Raw genomic sequence first — 19,573 nt, forward strand, 5'->3', positions numbered from 1 at the left:
TACCTGTTTCATGTATGTACCTGAATAGTTAGAAAAGTTGTAAATAATCTAGAACATGAAAAAATTACACCTTGTTGGTGCTGTGGAGAACATTTGTTCTCAGCCACCAAGACAACTACTCCCAATTTTGGTTGCCACATAGCATCAAACTAACAGTGGAGCTCAAAACAATCGAGTGCTGTTACACCAAGAAGATTGTCTCTGTGCAACAGATTAGCCACGGGGAGAGTCTGAAAGCAGTGAGGCTCTACTCCATAGAGCAAAGGTGCAAAAGATATGCAGTGGTGTCATTGTACTCCAGTGCAACTTATGGATACATAAGAGGTGCAATGAACTTGAAGGAAGGTTAACAGAGAAAGTAGTATTTGTGTGTGGTAGGTGTGCAAGTACAATAAACACTAAGAATATACAGGAAATAGACTTCCTCAAATGTCCAGGAGAATCCTTGGAGGTAGTAGACCGTTTTTGTTACCTGGATGACCAAATTAGCAGCATTGGGGGGTTGCTCTGAAAGTGTAGTTTCTAGAAAAAGAACCAGCTGAGCAAAGTTCAGAGAGTTATTACCTTTATCTACATTATTTACATTTCACGGATATTTGTCCTCATCTTGTCTGTTGTTAACACAATGTTTCAGCTGATATACCCTCCAGCCTTCTTCAGGTGTCTTGGGGGAAATTTCGAACCTGTAAATAATGTACATAATTCCTAATCTCTTAAATATAGAACTGTTATTACCTTTGTTGGTAACAAAGTGCCTGTCTCTCAGAGTGAAGGCAGACTGTTTGATGCCTGTGTACAGGCAATTATGCTACATAGCAGCCAAATATGGGCTGTGACTGCAGAAGACATACAAAGGCTTAAAAGAAACGAAGTCAGCATGCTCTGCTAGATGTGCAATGTCAGTGTACATGTAAAACAAAGTGTGAATGTTTTGAGAGAAAAATTGGCTACAAGAGGCATCAGTTGTAGTGTGCAAGAGAGAAGACAGTACTGGTATGGTTATGTGCTGCATAAAGAAGTACCAATCTCTAGAAGTAGAGGGTACCTATAGAAGTGGAAGGCATGGGTCAAAGTGGTAAGAAATGATCTTCAGATGTTGAGCCTCACATAGGAGATGTCAAAAGCCTGTGACAACTGGTGATATGTTGTGCTTGAGAAGACCTACCCAGCAAAGTAAAATCCATATCCATGATCCTCTCCCACCCCTGTTCACTACCACCCCTTCCCCTGCCCTTCTATTCTTCGTCTCTTATCTACCTTCCTAATTATATGCCCCTGTTAAATCCCTTCCCTTCCTCCCACCTAACCACTCTCTCCAAACCCTGGTCTACTTCACTATATACATCATCCTCTTGTATGTATGACCCTTGCTCCCTTTCTGTTACATCTTCACTGGCTTTCTTTCCTCCCTCTCTCTCTCACCCATGTCAGCATGGAACACAGACGTTAAATAATAACGATGATGGTATATATATATATATATATATATATATCATCATCATCATCATCGTCGTTTAACGTCCGTTCTCCATGCTAGCATGGGTTGGACGGTTCGACCGGGGTTCTGGGAAGCCAGTAGGCTGCACCAGGCTCCAGTCTAATTTGGCAATGTTTCTACAGCTGGATGCCCTTCCTAACGCCAACCACTCCGTGAGTGTAGTGGGTGCTTTTTACGTGCCACCTGCACAGGTGCCAGGCGGGGCTGGCAACGATATATATATATATATATATATATATATATCATCATCATCATCATCGTCGTTTAACGTCCGTTCTCCATGCTAGCATGGGTTGGACGGTTCGACCGGGGTTCTGGGAAGCCAGTAGGCTGCACCAGGCTCCAGTCTAATTTGGCAATGTTTCTACAGCTGGATGCCCTTCCTAACGCCAACCACTCCGTGAGTGTAGTGGGTGCTTTTTACGTGCCACCTGCACAGGTGCCAGGCGGGGCTGGCAACGATATATATATATATATATTATAATATTATAATAATTAAGGAAGATCAATTCCATTGCCACAGGAATAAGAGATTCAAATTAAAAATATTAAATTGAATTACTCTCAATAATTAATTCATATATATCAAAATAGTGTTAGAGATAGAAACACCCACAAATTCATCAACTCCGAACGGTATTAACTCAACCAAGCCATAAAATATTATACTTACTATTTTTATTCATAATCCCAAAATTTTCCATATTACAGACTACACGTGTTTCATGAGGATATGTATGGTATCTTTAAGTCATATAGTCTTGTTCAAAAACTCATTATGTTTACGCAGTCCCAATCATCAGGTCTACTTTCCCCACATTTATAAATATAACTACTCCTTATATATCACTATGTTTGTCAAAATTAATTACAAATATATAAGTATAAATAAGTGAATAAATAAATTCATGAACCTTATAAATTTAAGACATAAAAATTTAAGGAATAGAAACGGATATGAAGTACGACTAAAAAATACGAAAAAATCAATAAAGTAATACAATAATAATAAAAATAGAATGTAAAAAGTAAAAATTATGAACAAATCGAGTGTTAACTTATGTTTTTCAGTTTCCTCCCATTAAAACTAAAATATGTCTCCATCTTGCCAAAACCATTGAAGCTATTCTTAAAACTACCGATGTTATTCGAGTTGATTCTAACTTATATTAAATTTATAAGGTTTATGAATTTATTTATTCACTTATTTATCTCTCTCTATATAAACGGCAGTTTGTCTGTGTGTGTTTCTGTGTGTCTGTTTGCTTGTACCCTCACCCTGACCACGGCTTTCAACCGATTCTGATGAAACTTGACACACACATAGCCCAATGTCATAATTCAAAACTAACGCAGCGAAAATTTTGAAAAGTTCCCCCAGTTCTGAAAAAAATCGATAAATTCGACATGGGGTCAAGAATTAGAAACACAAACTACAGACTGTCTAGGGGATGCAACTCGACCTTTTTAACTAAAAAAAATATTTACCATCATTTTTTTCCCATTTTTTGGCTATAACTCTCTAAAAATGCTTTATAGTTATTTCCCTTACAAACCCGAGCAACGCCGGGCGATACTGCTAGTACTTATATATTTGTAATTAATATATATATGTGTGTGTGCCACCACACACATTTTTTCTCTCCTTGTTTCTCCCCTTTTTTTTCTGTGTCCCTTTCTGTAGAAGAGCATAGGCTCGAAACGTAAAGGACTTTTTCAATTCCTGAGCATTATACTAATACATCTGTTTGTTTTCTACACCACCCATCTTCATCTTTTGTTTTTTTCGTGAACTCTCCCTGTATATATATGGAAGATTCTGAAAGGTCTAGCACCTAAATATGGGATTGAAAGTTATCTCACCACCACCACTCCTAACTGGATGCCACTACATTGTGTAAAAGGTTTCTCCCTCTCTATCTAGAATAAGGAGCCAATATTATGACATCATAGGGTTCACAGGTCAATAAAATAAGTACCAGTTGAGCACTGGAGTTGATGTAATCGACTTTCCCCGCTCCACCAAAATTTCAGGCCTTGTGCCTATAGTGGAAAGAGTAGTTAGTATGTCAATGAGAATACAGAGACAACCTGTGAAAAGGTACCTGAAGATGAAAAAAAACTCAAATTTTCAAAAATATCAGAGTAGTATCAAGAATCTAGATTATCTTAGAAACCTGTAAATACTAACACAACCTTATTACTGAAGTGATTTTAAATGCATTTTGTTTTGTTTTCTTTTGGATTTGGGGATGGTTCATAATAAAATTGTAACAATTCAATTTATAAAGAGTATAAATTTTTAACATGTGTATTTTTGAATAAAAATAAACTTCCTAAATTATCATCATCATCATCATCATCATAATCATTTAACGTCTGCTCTCTATGTTGGCATGGGTTAGACGGTTTGACTGGAGCTGATGAGCTGGATAGCTGTACCAGGTTCCAGTCTGGTTTGGCATGGTTTCTACAGCTGGATGCCCTTCCTAATGCCAACCACACCAGGAGTGTAATGGGTGCTTTGTGTTCACTAGACTTGCTAGAAATTGCAATGAAATGTCCAACAATCACACATCATACTCTCTTTTAAGAAAGAATATATTTGATATGCTAAATCTGAAAGAAAAGAGTAGATGACTGAAAAAAATTTAGCTGCAGTGTCAAGCTAACCTAGGTCTAAGCAACAGTAACAGCAGTCATTTCTGTATGTAATTAGCTGTTTAGGATTATGGAGTTTTCCATGGTCAGTTTAATGTAAACCTACTACTATTCACCTCTAGTAGTTCTGTATAACTCTGACAGTCGAAATAAAAACAACTCATTTAAAATGGGGCTAGTGTACTCTTCCCATACCTACTCTGCTGGTACAAGGGCTGAATCATTTGCCACCAGTTAGTCTCATCACCTTAATGTTGGATTAAGGCCAACTGGTGCCCTAAGCAAAGTCCAACAATGGTTTCCTCTTAGCTTTTTATTGCCTCACTGACAACGCATTGATTTAAGATGTTAGTGCTGAATATGATTTAATAGATTAAAAATTTACTTTTCTTCCAGGCTAGATCACACAGCTGTATTAAATATAGCCATTTAATTAACCATTAAATATCAGTAATCAATATAAACAAATTATTTATATATAATTAGAGCAACAGCAAAAGAATGTTAATTTTCGTCATCATCATCATTTTATTCTTATTTTCTTTGCTGACAAGATTGCAACGGTCTGCACAGTTGGAATCCACGCATATTCAGTGGGTACTGCTTGTCTAGACAGGTTTGAGGGTATCTTGTTTGCATCTCACTTTTGGCTTGGTTTCTACAACTGGATGTACTTCTAATGATGTTCACATTTTCATGACACCAGCACCCTAGAGGTAACCATGTCTTCAACATGAGTAAGCTAGCAATCAGTTACGACGACGAGGGTTCCAGTTGATCTGATCACTGGAATAGCCTGCTCATGAAATTAACATGCAAGTAGCTGAACATTCTACAGACACATGTACCCCTAACGTAGTTCTCAGAGAGATTCAGTGTGACACAGAATGTGACATGGTTGGCCCTTGGAATTACAGGCACTACTAATTTTTGCAACTGAATGCACTGGAGCAAGGTGGAATAAAATGTCTAGCTGAAGGACATGTAGTGACGCCTGGTTCCAGACACCATTTTGGGATTTTCATCCACTCATGCGCAGGGATTAGAGCCTTCTTGAAGGCCTGCTGGAAGCCCCTTATGTGCATGCACAGTCATCAGCAGCAACTAGGCTTGACCACCATTCTCTCTCTCTTTGCCCCTGCTGCCAACCCAGCCGGATGCAACTTGACCAGCTCCGCGTGACTGGAATTCTGAAGGCGATCCACGACTTCGGCGAATCTGTGAAGAATGCCTTCACAATTGTGATTAAACCGACTCTGCTGTTTCCACACCAAGGCGACCTAGCTACCGATTGTCCAGAGATGCAACGCTTGTACAGACAGAAAAATATTGTTATCTGTTCGGAGATTCTTGTTCCTGCTATTTTCCTTTCCACGACTATGTAAGGAATTCTGAGGCACCCATCCAGTGCCAACCTCACTTCGATGAAGGACATTAGCAGCCAAGACTCTGACTAGCACCCGTTTTCACAATAGTGGAAGGAAAAACGCAGCTTATTCACTAACGCCGATATCACACATCTGTCTGCTCACGCTATTTCTTCAACTGACATCAAGCCGCAACAATTTGGACAGAAGAAGACAGACCAACGCCAACACCACGTGCTCATAATCAGGGTTGTGGAGCCATCTTTCTTTCAACCACGTGCTTCTACACGTTTTGTTTTCAACTGCTATTTTGACTTTCATCTTCTAGCGAAATTTATTTTTGCCAGCTTCTCAAGAACAAAAAAAAACAAACAAAAAAAAAACAGCAGGACAGCCTTACAAACAAAACACACAGTACACATGCGCACACTAATTTTCTGATGTTTTTTCATTTTTTTCAGCGCGACAAAGGTTCGTGAATTTTTCCCTGCATACAGTACACAACAAACCAAAACAAAAAAAAATTGTTTTCTTAAGATTTTTTTTCCCCTTTTGTACACACACTGCTCCACGGAAACATTTCTATCGGTTTCTTTACTTCACAAGTTTCATCTCAAGGGGATGCAACTCTGTGATTTGCACAGATTGAAGCCTATTTTTCGACTCACGGCATTTCTCCCGTGCAACAATTGCAGCTCTTGTATTGTGGCATGCCCGCACCACTTCGCCATCTCTGCTAGGGATCTAGTTACAGATCCTAGCCCAGATGCCACTTATGCGTCTGTTAAAACGGAGATTCTGCGCCGCAACACCAGGTCTACAGAGAACCGCTTCAATGAACTAAGGGCGGACGAAGAATTGGGAGACAGAACCCCATCACAGTTTTTGCGCCATCTGCAAGAGTTAAGTAGTGATTCGACTGACGCGCCTCTTTTGCAAAAAATATTTTTTTCCAGATTGCCTTCTAACATACAGACAATTTTGGCCACGGCTCTTGAGCACAACACCGTGTATCAGATCACCACTATGGCGGACAAAATTTTAGAATTTTCCAGACAGCCATCGTCATGTGGTGCTTGCGTTTGTTCTGAGGCTCCTTCGGCAGCCTCAGTTAAATCCTCTCCCTTATCACATGATGCCATTTCTGACAAGCTGGATGCGCTCAAGCAACAGATGGACATGCTGTGCCGGGATAATAGACGTTTTCCGCATAGTCGCAGTCATTCTGCCTCTCGGTCACATTCTGGGCTGTGTTGGTACCATCCCAAATTTGCAGATAAAGTGCACAAATGCATCCAGCCGTGCAGTTTTAAGTCTTCGGGAAACGAGTATCAGAGGAGTTGAGCACGTCAAGTTACTCCTCTTCCCTTTCTACTTATCGTGCATTCTTTGTGAAAGATCTGGTGTGAAGAAATTTTTCATGGTTGACACCGGTTCTTGTGGCATTTGGCCTCTTCATCTCACTACAGACAAGCCTAAGCGTTCTTCCATTGTTTTGCACACTATCCCATTGCTATTTTCGGTCAGGTTTCTTTACACCTGGATATTAATCTTCATCGAGATTTTCAATGGGTTTTTGTCATTGCGGACATACTGCATCCTATTCTGGGAGCTGATTTTTTTAACCACTTTAATCTGTTGGTAGATGTCAGGCAACAGAGGCTTGTTGACGGTTCTACGTCGCTCTCTACGCCAACTAGAGGTTTTGCCAATGTAGTTCTTAGCCCGGCATTTTTTGTTCCCACTTCTGGAGATACTTTTCATTCTCTTTTGGCTTCTTTTCCAGAACTAGTTGACATTACTTTTCAGCTGGCAAAGCCTGCGCACTCGACCTTCCATTTTCTTACCACTACTGGGCCGCCTGTTTTTTCACATCCACAACGTCTTGCACCTGACCATTTCAAAACGGCTAGGGCCAAGTTTGAGCACAGGCTCCAACTTGGCCTGATACGCCCCTCCACCAGCCCTTGGGCATCTCCCCTTCATTTGGCATGTAAAGGAGATTGTGATTTTCGCCCAATGGGAGATTATAGGCATCTTAATGCAGTAATGGTACCTGATGGATATCCTATAAGGAATCTTCAGGATTTTTCAGCAAATCTTCATGGCTGTACCATCTTTTCAAAAGTTGACCTCATTCATGCCTATCATCAGATACCAGTCAACCCAGCCAATGTTCCGAAAACTGCCATTACCACTCCTTTTGGTTGTTTTCAGTTTCTATATATGAGATTTGGTTTGCGGAACGCTACAAGTGCGTTCCAGCATTTCATTGATGAAGTTGTCCATGGTCTTGATTTTGTGTTTGCTTATGTTGATGACATACTCATTGCAAGTGACACACGTGAGAATCATCTCTGGCACTTGTCTCAGCATCTTCGCACCTATGGTGTGCGCATTAATCCCAACAAGTGTGTTTTCAGGCAACCTTCTCTTGACATTTTAGGCCATCATATTAATTCGAGTGGCATCAAACCTCTCTTGTCCAAATTCGATGCAATTCAACGCATCACACCTCCTTCTTCCTTGCGTTAGTTGATTGAGGCATTATCTCAGCATGGTGAATTTCTATCGACGTTTTATACTTGTTTGTGCAGATAAGCTACTTCCTCTGACCCAGCTACTAAAGAACACTTCTAAAAAGGACGGTCAAATCACCCTCTCAGCTGAAGCATTATCTGCCTTCGGGTCAATCAAGAAGGAAATAGCTTCTGTCCCTTTGCTTGTGCGTTCGGTTCCCGATGCTTCTCTCTCATTAACTGTGGATGCATCGGACACTGCGATTGGCGCTGTGCTGCAACACACAGTGGACGACCAAACTCGACCTCTGGCTTTCTTTTCTCAACAATTACAACCAGCTGAGAGGAGATACGGCACCTTTGATCGCGAGCTCTTGGTGATCTACCTGTCAGTTCGGCATTTTCAACATCAACTCGAAGGTCGAGATTTTGTGATCTATACTGATCACAAGCCTCTTATGTTTGCATCTAAGATGAACAAACTCTTGCCTCGTGCTTTCCGTCACTTGGATTTTATTTCACAGCTTACCAGTGACATTTGTCACATACCTGGGAAAGAGAATGTTCCTGCTGACGCTCTTTCTCATCTTCCAGTCTGTTCTCTCTCATCTCCTGCTGCAATCGATTTGACTGCCATCTTGCAGGACCAACCAGCCTTAGCGAAGTTAGATTTAACTTCACCCAAGTTCTCCTGTTGTCAATTTGCCTATCTTCCGCTTCCGTCGGCTAAAGGCACTATTCTTTGTGATATCTCTACTGGTTCTCCCAGGCCACTCATGCCTGAGAATCACTAATACTCAGTGTTTGAGGCCCTGCAGTCCTTGTCGATTCAGGCATCACTGCTTGTTTTTTCTGGCCAAATATGCATTGCACAATTACTTCTTGGACACATACTTGTTCCAAGTGCCAACGTTCCAAGATCCAACAGCACATTCATGCTCTGCTTGGATAGTTTTCTCCTCCAGAGGCCTGTTTTCGCCATGTCCACATTGATCTGGTTGGACCATGGCCTGTGAGTTGCAGGTTCTCTTATATCTTGCTTCATCCACACATGCGCAGGGATTAGAGCCTTCCGGAAGCCCCTTATGCGCATGCGCAGTCATCAGCAGCAGCTAGGCTTGACCACCATTCTCTCTCTCTTTACCCCTGCTGCCAACCAAGCCAGATGTGACTTGACCAGCTCCGCGTGACTGGAATTCTGAAGGCGATCCACGACTTCGGCAAATCTGTGAAGAATGCCTTCACAATTGTGATTAAACCCACATTGCTGTTTCCACACCAAGGCAACCTGGCTACCGATTGTCCATAGATGCAACGCTTGTACAGACTGAAAAATAAATATTGTTATTTGTTCGGAGATTTTTGTTCCCGCTATTTTCCTTACCACAACTATGTAAGGAATTGTGAGGCGTCCATCCAGCGCCAACCTCACTTCCTACAGACACAACACACTACCAGGAATTGAACTCACAATTTTATGATCATGAGCCAATTAATCTAACTATTAAGCCACACACCTTCGTCAATGTGAATAAAAGGACCTCACAAACTCCACATCTCTACTTGCTTGTCAGCTTCTTTATCAAGTGTGAATCATGAATGATTAAGGCACTGAACATAGTGACAAGTGAGATGTGTGTGATAATAGTTCTCAACATTCTGAAATTGGCCTTGACAAAGTATTGAAGGCCAATTTCAAAATACTGAGCCTTATGAAGGTGATGACTAAGGACTGAGATATCTGGCACACTGTTGTACTCAACAAGACCTATGCACCACAACAGAATTGATACTGGTGCTGATGCCACTTAAAAAGCATCCAGTACACTCTGTGGATTGGTTGGCATTAGGAAGGGCATCCAGCTGTAAAAACCATGCCAGAACAAACGATGGAGCTTGATGCAGCTCCTGGCCTTACCAGCTCCAGTCAAATCATCCGACCCATACCATCATGGAAAACAGATGTTAAATGATGAGGTATGTATTGTCAAGGCCCTGTGATTGAGACAGCAGGACAATGACAGAAATTTGTGTGACCCAGAAGATAGCGATGACAAAGACCCAGGATATGTAGTGGGTAAACAGCAAGAGTATAATGGAAGAGTGATTACAGTAGAGGATGGAGAGTGAAGGTAGGGTGTACTGGATACAAGTGTTGCAACCAATTCACAAGCTTCAAGGTGAGCCAGAGAGGTCAAGTGATGATGGTGGAGGCAGGGAGAATGGAAGTTAAGTGAGATCCTGTATCAGGAAAGAGCATTGGATAGATAGATAGATAACATGTGGTGGTATTTTTAGTTACACTGGATGCGTAGCACAGTAATACTGAGAAAAGGAAAGAGTGATTGAGAGATGAGTAACAGATATGGGTGGAAGGATGCTGTGTATGACCAACAGAAGATGAAGAATAAAGGTTTGGGTGGGAAAAACAAGTGAAATAAAGGTATCAGTAAAAGAGACATGGGCGACAGTGATATGAGCAATAAACAAATGAGTAATCAGGATGTGGTTCAAGTGACATGAGATAAGTGTCAAGCCATACATGGACAAGAAGCTATCAAAAAGGCAAGTGATGCCAACTTGGCAGCTGATACATAGGCAAAATCAAACAATGAAAGACATAAACCAAAACATAAAAATAAATATAATTAATATAATATACAAAATAAATAAAATTTAAATTTTAAATTTATATTTATATTAATAAACTTTTTAATAGTTAAAATAATAATTAATTAATTAAAAATTTATAAATTAAAAATTTAAAAAATATAAAAATATACATTTTAAATTTTATTTATTTTGTATATTATATTAATTATATTTATTTTTATGTTTTGGTTTATGTCTTTCACTGTTTGATTTTGCCTAATAGTGGTTTTATCTCTAATTTAATTTATATATATATAAATATATATATACACATACATGTGTGTGTGTATATATATGTATATATATATACACACATACATGTGTGTGTGTGTATACTCTTTTACTTGTTTCAGTCATTTGACTGCGGCCATGCTGGAGCACCATTTTTAGTCGAGCAAATCCACCCCAGGACTTACTTTTTGTAAGCCTAGTACTTATTCTATCGGTCTCTTTTGCCAAACCGCTAAGTTTCATGGACATAAACACACCAGCATCGGTTGTCAAGTGATGTTGGGGGGACAAACACAGTATACGACAAGCTTCTTTCAGTTTCTGTCTACCAAATCCACTCACAAGGCTTTGATCGGCCTGAGGCTATAGTAGAAGACACTTGCCCAAGGTGCCATGCAGTGGGAATGAACCTGGAACCATTTGGTTTGTAAGCAAGTTACTTACCACACAGCCACTCCTGCACCTATATATATATATATACGCACACACACACACATCTGCTTTCAAGTTGGCATCACTGACCTCTTTGATAGTCTTGTTTTACAGTTACGTCACATCTTTATACAGCTGTCCTCCTCCATATGCTTTACATGGCCATACCAATTCAGCTTTCTCTCCGGTTATTTAAAACTGTGGTGTGTATCTATCCTTTTGTTGATGCTCAATACATAGACTTATATTAATGGTTTATCTGAGCCTGCCTCATCTCCACCAGTATCATCATTTTAAACCTGCTTTCCATGTGGTCATGGATTGGATGTGCTGTCACAGTTTGAGTTCTTATGTGGAATTACTGCCCTCCAAATATCCCTGAACAAACCAAACCAAACACCCTTCATCTCTTTCTTACTGTCAGACATGGCCAGGCCATCGCCCTTACCGACAGAAATGATAATAAGCAAGCATTTTGAATTTATCTCCCTCCACAGTAAGCACCTGCACAGCTTTCATGAAGCCAAATTTATGGAAGAACAGGACCAGTGTGTTACTAGTGGCCCTGTCCTCTTGAGATCTCCAGAAAGAGGAAGCAATGTTATTGCACTTCAGCAAAAACCTTTTCTCTATGGTAGAAGGTCCTACAGTCTTTCATCCCCTCAGTAGCAAATTCCCTGTCTGTATGTTGTGCTACCCTCCACCAAGGTCCAATCATTTCACTTCACCATATATTATATTCCCTTCCTACCCAGGTACTACTCTGACCATTTACCCACTCTTTCATTCTCAGAATCTCAACCTTCTGGAAATTTATCCCTATTCAGCATTAAGAATGACATCTAGCCATAAAAACCATGCCAAAACAGACCTCACCAGTGTTGGCGCCATGTAAAAAACCACCCAGTCCACTCCGTAAAGTGGTCGGCATTAGGAAAGGCATCCAGCCATAAACATCATGCAAAAACAGACAGTAAAACTTGATGCAATCCCTTGGCTTGTCAGCTCCTAAACCGTCCAACCCATGCCAGCATGGGAAAATGGACATTAAACGATGATGAATATCAATCTCATCGATCTTATAATGCAAGTGAAGGTTATAGGCATGAATCCTTTCTCTAGATATTGAAACAAAAATATGGTAGAATGGTTTACCCTTAAGCACAAAACACAATTTTACTCTTTTGGTGACCGTATCAAACTAACAAATTCTAAAGTGGATGCTAGACGTGCTAGAAACAGCGACCAAATCACAATCCAAAGGAGAAGGGCACATTGTAAGATGTAGTCTAAAAAAAGATATGATCACAGCAGTTAAAAATGCCTTTGATCATATATCTTACTCAAACAGGGATAGCCCGTTTTTTTTTTAAATTTAATTGTCCATTGTTTTAATTTGCTTCTTACCTTTGGATTTTTAAATCGTTTCTTCCTCCAAAAGAATTGAAAGAATTTTGTTTAACAAAATTGAAATACAAACGATAAATTGTATTTCTCATCTCCCTCTATGCATCATGGAGTGGTTTCCACAATGAAAATAAAAGGTGTTTTGTTTTGTTTTTCTTGTCAGACAATGGTTAATAGAGACTATTGTTAAAAGATCACTTAAAAACTCATCTCATCACTCCCGACGCTCACGCAAAACAGAATATAACACATCAAATCCTTAATACACTTGCGCGCTACGAGGCCTGCACATATTGAATTAATTTACATTACATACATACAGCATCATACATACACATCTACATCCACTTGTCTTTAAGACATGCGAAGGCTTGGCAAGTGATATAGGAAACGGGAAAACACATTCGCACATAACACTGTATAACACACATTCGCTTCACACTTCTATACGCTCTAATCTTCATTTCTATTCTACCTTGAGTAGCGAATGCATCCATCATGTTTATCCTGACAAGATTTATTCTACTTATAGGCAAGTCACGCTATTTTATTTTAATTTTATACAATTACTCGACTGTAATGTAGACGAAAAAAAGGGGTCATTTTCTCCTCCTTACAATTTCTGCTGTTTTTTGAAGGACTTTCGTCTTTCTTTTTCTTTTTTTCAAGAAAGTTGTTCCCGAAAGTTATGGCGGATCCTCAAAAAATTCCTCGTTCTTTGAAACCAAAGAATTTCATGGAACTTGACATGTAACCGAATAGGTCAGTTTTTTGCTTTTTAACAGAACTCCAGTTCTGTTAAAGAAATAACAACCTATATGTTGGTTTAGACCATTTTCTGCATATTTGTTATTTATTTACCTTTTTTTCATTTTTTTCCTGTGATATGGAACCACTCTTAGACTTCAGATCTACATATGTATCTCTTGTCTCACACAAGTATACACACCATTCGCGTCTAAGTTGTATAAACATCCTCCCTCACTCAATCAACATCTTTCCCTCTCTATCACATTCTTTCTCTCACTCATATATGTACGCACTTGGTAGTCCCTATATTATCGCTGGACCTACTGAAAAAGCAACCAAGTTCTACTGTCTTAGAAAAGGATATGTTGGATAATGTAGTCCTGGGTTCCTAGCACATAAGGAATCGATGAGATGGTCACGGTTGAAATATCTTTGATTATAGAACTGTTCGATCAGAGTTGATAACACACATATATCTACGGTAACTAATGATTTTTTTTGTGTGTTGGCAAAAAGTACTAGAAATAATTTAAACAGTAGAATGAAATTTTATATCACTCAGCATAAAATTTATTCCACTTATATTACTTATCAACGGGCATGCAAGCACAATACATTTTAAAGCACGAACCTATGCGGTCGGCCGACCTGCTAGAAATAGCACACAAAATATTCTTCAGATCATTCTATGCCGCCTTAAAACCTAGAAGGTCATATTGAAATGATAGCTTTCTACATACACCATATCTGAAAAAAAATTTTAAAAAGGCGAGATAGGCATGGCTGGAACAGTTTCCATTCGTATCTGTTAGACTCAGTGATAACCGATATTTTATTTATGTTGGGAAGCACGTGTCGACCTGTGTGTGTGTGACGTACATATGTATGTAGATGCATGTTACAGTTGTATATGAAAGGGTTAAAACACTGCAAAATTCTTTCTGGTATTTAGTTACTTCCTTCTCCATTTTTGCCTTTTAATCCGTCCCTCCGATGTGAACAAGTTATTCAGTAGATCCGGTTTGAACTATGTTGCTTTTAGCAAGAAGTAGACACAAATCAAGCGTTGTTAGAAAACAACCTTCCCAGAAAAATACGATGCTAAAATAAAAAATCGACCTTGGCAAGATTTGAATTTTTAGCACAAAAGCTATTTGTCCGATGCTCTACCAATTCTGCCATTCAGAAAGATTTTTTTTTTTAATCTACTCGAGCTACACTCCCAATCTTAACGCCTGCTAAATCAATCTCGGTAAATTCCTCATTCTTTGTGTATGAATATATGGGTCTAATAGTTTCGCACCTCTCCTTGAAAAATGGGGGGGGGAGTTAAACTTTTTCGGATTCCTACGTTTTAGATGTCGATCCTAGATCTATTGAAACTGAAACGACAAACATTTGTGGTTTCAAATATAGGCCCATCGTGGCTCTGTGGTAAGAGGTTTGTTTCCCAACCACATGGTTCCCCGGCATTCTTTCGATATAACTCGACAAAATCAAAACGTTTCACTTCGGGTATTTCCATGAATTGTGGAGTATAGCTACAACGAAATTATGCCAACAATGTCTCATTTTAAACTTGAAGAAAAAAAGCCTAGCATATTTGTTCTTACCTGTTTCATGTGTGTATGTAAAATCCGCAAATTTCCAAGCAGAAAACAGAATCGAACTGTTATCTGCTTCTACGGAAATACCCGAAGTGAAATATTTTGATTTTGTCGAGTTATATCGAAAGAATGCCAGTTCCCCGTTTCAGTCCCACAGCATGGCACCTTCTGCTATAGCCTCTGGTCTACCAGTTTGGTAGACGGAAACTGAAAGAAGCTCGTCATATATATATATATATATTATGTGAAATAGAAAGATGAATAATCTTGTAGTAGATTAATCAAAAGTTTAACCGATACCTTAGTAGCAAAAATCACAGCAGTAAACAGCACGGTTGGAGGTACAACCATCTGGCGTTGCAACCGTGCGTTGGTGCGGATAATTGAAATTAAAACATTATTGGTGAATTGAAGAAATGGAGCTGAACGCAGATTGAACAGAAATCGTTTTATTTCATTCTACACGTGTTTCGAAAGGCACAAATTACCAAAATCCGATTGAATAATGGGACCATATTGTGTCTTTCTCTTCAGGAAGAAAAAAGGAAATCCGTTGGAAAAACAAAAACAGAACAGAGGCGGAGCAAAAAACAAATCGAACTGTGCTCCTAAGAGCCCATGGCGAATATATACATACATATACCTATGTGTGTGTTTCTGTCTATGTTTGTCCCCCACTAACGTTTGACAACCGGTGTTTGTGTGTTTACATCGCCGTAACTTAGCAGTTCGGCAAAAAGCGACTGATAAAATAAGTAGCAGTGTCAAGGCTGTACCCCAGCATGGCTGCAGTCTGATGACTGAAACAAATAAAAGATAAAATATATTTGTACTCTTCAGTTCAACATATATCTACAAATGCAATATTTGGGCTACGTCAGTGTTATACTTTGAGCTCACTGAGTCTTTTAGGTTTTGCAGCAGACACCATCATCAAGGTGATCCAACCTAATCTGAACAAGCATATCAAAAGTGACATTCTACTAACCTTGATCAATCACTCCAATCTAGATGCTTTTTCAGCGACCTCTATATTATTCTTGATCATTCTTCTACTGCTCATTTCCGTAATGCCCAAATTTATACCAAATATACTCATTTATTTATTTATGCGCCATTTTCAAACCTAACCAGGCTCATGGGCCCAGTTTCTGTGGCATATGTGTCCCCCCCCCCCCAGCTGGACGGGATGCCAGTCCATCGCAGCGTTACTCAAGAAACAGGAAGAGAGAGTGTGAGAAAGCTGGGGCAAAAGAGTACAAGAGGGTAATAGCATATGTTTTAAAGGAGATTTGTCTGCTACTTTTAGCAGGTTGAGTGACCATGTGTAGGATCTCTTGCTGGCTTACATAAGTTGTGCAGTGGAGTAATTTACCCTTTAGCATTCAGATGTAATGCTTATCTAGTCACATTCTTTTGAATTAATTATACATTATCTCATAGCTTCAGGATTCCAGTAATGTGATTGCTTATTTTTAGAATGACATTGTAGGGTAGGTGTGAGAGGCTGGATCTTGTCAGTTTAAAACTGTACTAAATGTTAGTACCTATTGCCTTCAACTTTTATAAATGACTCACTGTTTAAGGGTGATCCTATCAATACTAGGGATTCCAACACCCAACACACTTTAAATTAGTTATATTTCAATAATCTATTTGTGTGGCAATGACAAATGGACAGATTTGCTTTATTAATGTTGCATGCTACTTAATTGATTACTATGATTTTTCTCCCAAATTTAAAACAGATAAAACATTTGGATCAGACATGATCAGTTCAAATGCTAAAGAGTTAAAATAGGTTGTGAACAAATTTTGATTCTCAATTGTAGTTATTTCCTGGATCAGGCTAATTTTGTTGCAGGAGTTGCATATGCTATAGACACTGTGCTAAATGCTTGCAGGCCATCAAATCCAATTCAGTGACTCTGTACTAACCATTAATACTCTTTTACCTTCAACTTTTATAAATAACTGAGTGTTTAAGGGTGATCCAATTCTAGGGATTCCAATACACTTTAATTCAAATTAGTTATATTTCAATACTCAGGCGGCAAGCTTACAGAATCATTAGCACGCCAGGCAAAATGTTTGGTGGTATTTCATTTGTTTTTATGATCAGAGTTCAAATTCCACAGAGGTCAACTTTGCCTTTCATCCTTTCAGGGTCGATAAATTAAGTACCTGTTGAGTATTGGGCTTGATGTAATTGACTTGTTCCCTCCTCTGAACTTGCCGGCTTTGTGCCAGAATTTGAAACCAATATTTCAATAATCTACTTGAGTGGCTATGATAAATGGACAAAGTTGTTTCATTAATGTCACAGGCTAATTAATAGAACTATACTTTTGCTCATAAATAAGATCAGTCGAATGAATTATCATCATTAGCATTTAGCATCTACTTTTCCAGGGTCTCATGGGTCAGATGGAATTTATTGACAAAGATTTTCTACATCCAAATGTCCTTCTTGTTACCAATCCTCACTTGTTTTCAAACAAGATAATACTTTCCTGTAGCTAGGCATGTTTTTCACAGAAGACTGGAAACAAACAACCTCAGAAAAAGTGTCACACCCTAGTGGTTGAGGGAACCTGTGGAAGAGGTAGACTCAAGAAGACCTGGGATGAGACAATGACTAGTGACCGAGACCTTTGGAAATATGCTGTGCTTGAGAAGACCCGGCAAGCCAAGTGAGACCATAACCCATGGCCAATGGTGTAACCAGCCCTCTTATATGTTCTTTTCCTTCATTGGACACTAAACTCTACTTGCGATGACCTGTTGAGACAAGTGAAATTGAAATCAAATTTGATGACAGCACTGCATGACTGGCATCTATGCTAATGGAGCACTAAGAGCACGATCCGAGTGTGATCGTTGCCAGTGCCGCTGGACTTGTGCAGGTGGCATGTAAAAAAACACCATTTGAGCATGGCCATTGCCAGTACCACCTGACTGGCCCTCATGCTGGTGGCATGTAAAAGCACCCACTACACTCTCAGAGTGGTTGGTGTTAGGAAGGGCATCCAGCTGCTCACTGTAGATCTCCTTTGTTATCATTTGGTTTGGGTTCAAAAGTTTTAAAGTGGGCTAAACCTTTCATATTCCACCAAACCGACAACAACACCTTACATGGTTAGGAAGCAAGAGTCTCACTGATGCATACATACCTGCACCTATAATTATATTATAGACAGTGTGATGCTAATCACTCTCATTAAATTAAATCAGACAAGGTATTTTATTGTGTACATTTCTAATAGCACAAATAAAAAATTTTAATCAATATAGTCACATTTTCAATGTTAGACCACAAATAAAAAAAAAGAAGAAAATGTACACCATGTTGGTGTTGAGAATATCAAGTGAGAATATTTAATTTGTGCTGTCAGCCACACAAGAATATATAGACTTTTTGACATGTCTTGACATGTTGTGTAAACAAAAGGGTCATATCTGTGCTCAGACTTTGCTGTAGATTAGGGGGTTATTGCCTTGCCATAGGAAATTTACCTCAACAAATTTCGTTTGACCCATGTAGCCATGAGAAATTGGATGTTATATTGATGATGATGGTGGTGATAATGTAGTTTAGTTGCTTAGGTAACAATGCTGAACTTTTTGCGAGTTTGTGTAATGTAGCTTTTAAGCTTTGTGATTTTAGGTTTAGAATTTGTCGCTAGGTGTTTGTCAGTGTTTGCTGTTGATTGAGGCTGTGTATGAATGGTATAACAACACCTTGCAAATATATAGATATGATTTATTATCATCACACAAGTGATATATGTTCATTGTGAAAAGAATACCAGACACCAAGTGGTCAGTTAGTGTAGATGCAACAAATGAACATTTTACACAGGGAGTTATTTGTTTTTGTTTGTTTTTTTGTTTTTTTTTTTGGTGGGGGCTTTTAGGTGGTGTTTTTTTTATTGTAATTATTAAAATAGCTCTTGAATGATATATAAAATAAAAGTGGTCAGAAGAGAGAGAGTATCAACCACTGACTTGTGGATTCCAACCATCAAGGACTTGGAAACAAGTCTAATGGCCAGTATGAAGTATTACAGTATTTCCAAATTTCTTGTGCTTCTTGAGCAATCATATGACCAAGATTTGATCACAGCTTGTTCACTCCATGAATTTTTGCATGGATTTATGCAAGCACAGTAGTCTACTTTTTCAAGCATTGAGCAAATAAACTAAGGAACTAACCGTGTATGTGAAGATTACCAACAACAAACTGTAAGAGATTATGAGCAAAATCACAAGTGATGATTTCAGTAAGTTTTATCACTCTTGAACAACTTGTTAAATCACAGATACCTTTTTATAAGTTATTATTTGATTGCTTTTTGTCCATCTCAAAACACTGGAAAACTTACCAAAGATGAATCATATATTCAGATTCCTTCATCTGTTACAGGTATGGCACTTTGGGCATACTAT

The 19,573-nt window shown here is 38.9% G+C and overlaps 1 protein-coding gene across 2 annotated transcripts in view; it reads left to right on the plus strand.

Moving 5' to 3' along the window:
- Nucleotides 1-19,573, plus strand: part of LOC115216338 — a 49,918-nt gene that overhangs the window by 646 nt on the left and 29,699 nt on the right. Inside the window, exon 1 of one of the 2 annotated variants that reach the window (XM_029785564.2) lies at nt 13,024-13,299. The exons of the other annotated variant lie outside the window; for it this stretch is intronic. Coding sequence (XP_029641424.1) covers nt 13,266-13,299 — 34 coding nt within the window. The 5' untranslated portion in view covers nt 13,024-13,265. Of the gene's footprint in view, nt 1-13,023; nt 13,300-19,573 lie in introns of those variants that run through there. 2 annotated transcript variants of the gene reach the window in all.

The sequence above is a fragment of the Octopus sinensis genome, linkage group LG10 (genome assembly GCF_006345805.1).
Source record: "Octopus sinensis linkage group LG10, ASM634580v1, whole genome shotgun sequence".
NCBI classification, from domain to species: domain Eukaryota; kingdom Metazoa; phylum Mollusca; class Cephalopoda; order Octopoda; family Octopodidae; genus Octopus; species Octopus sinensis.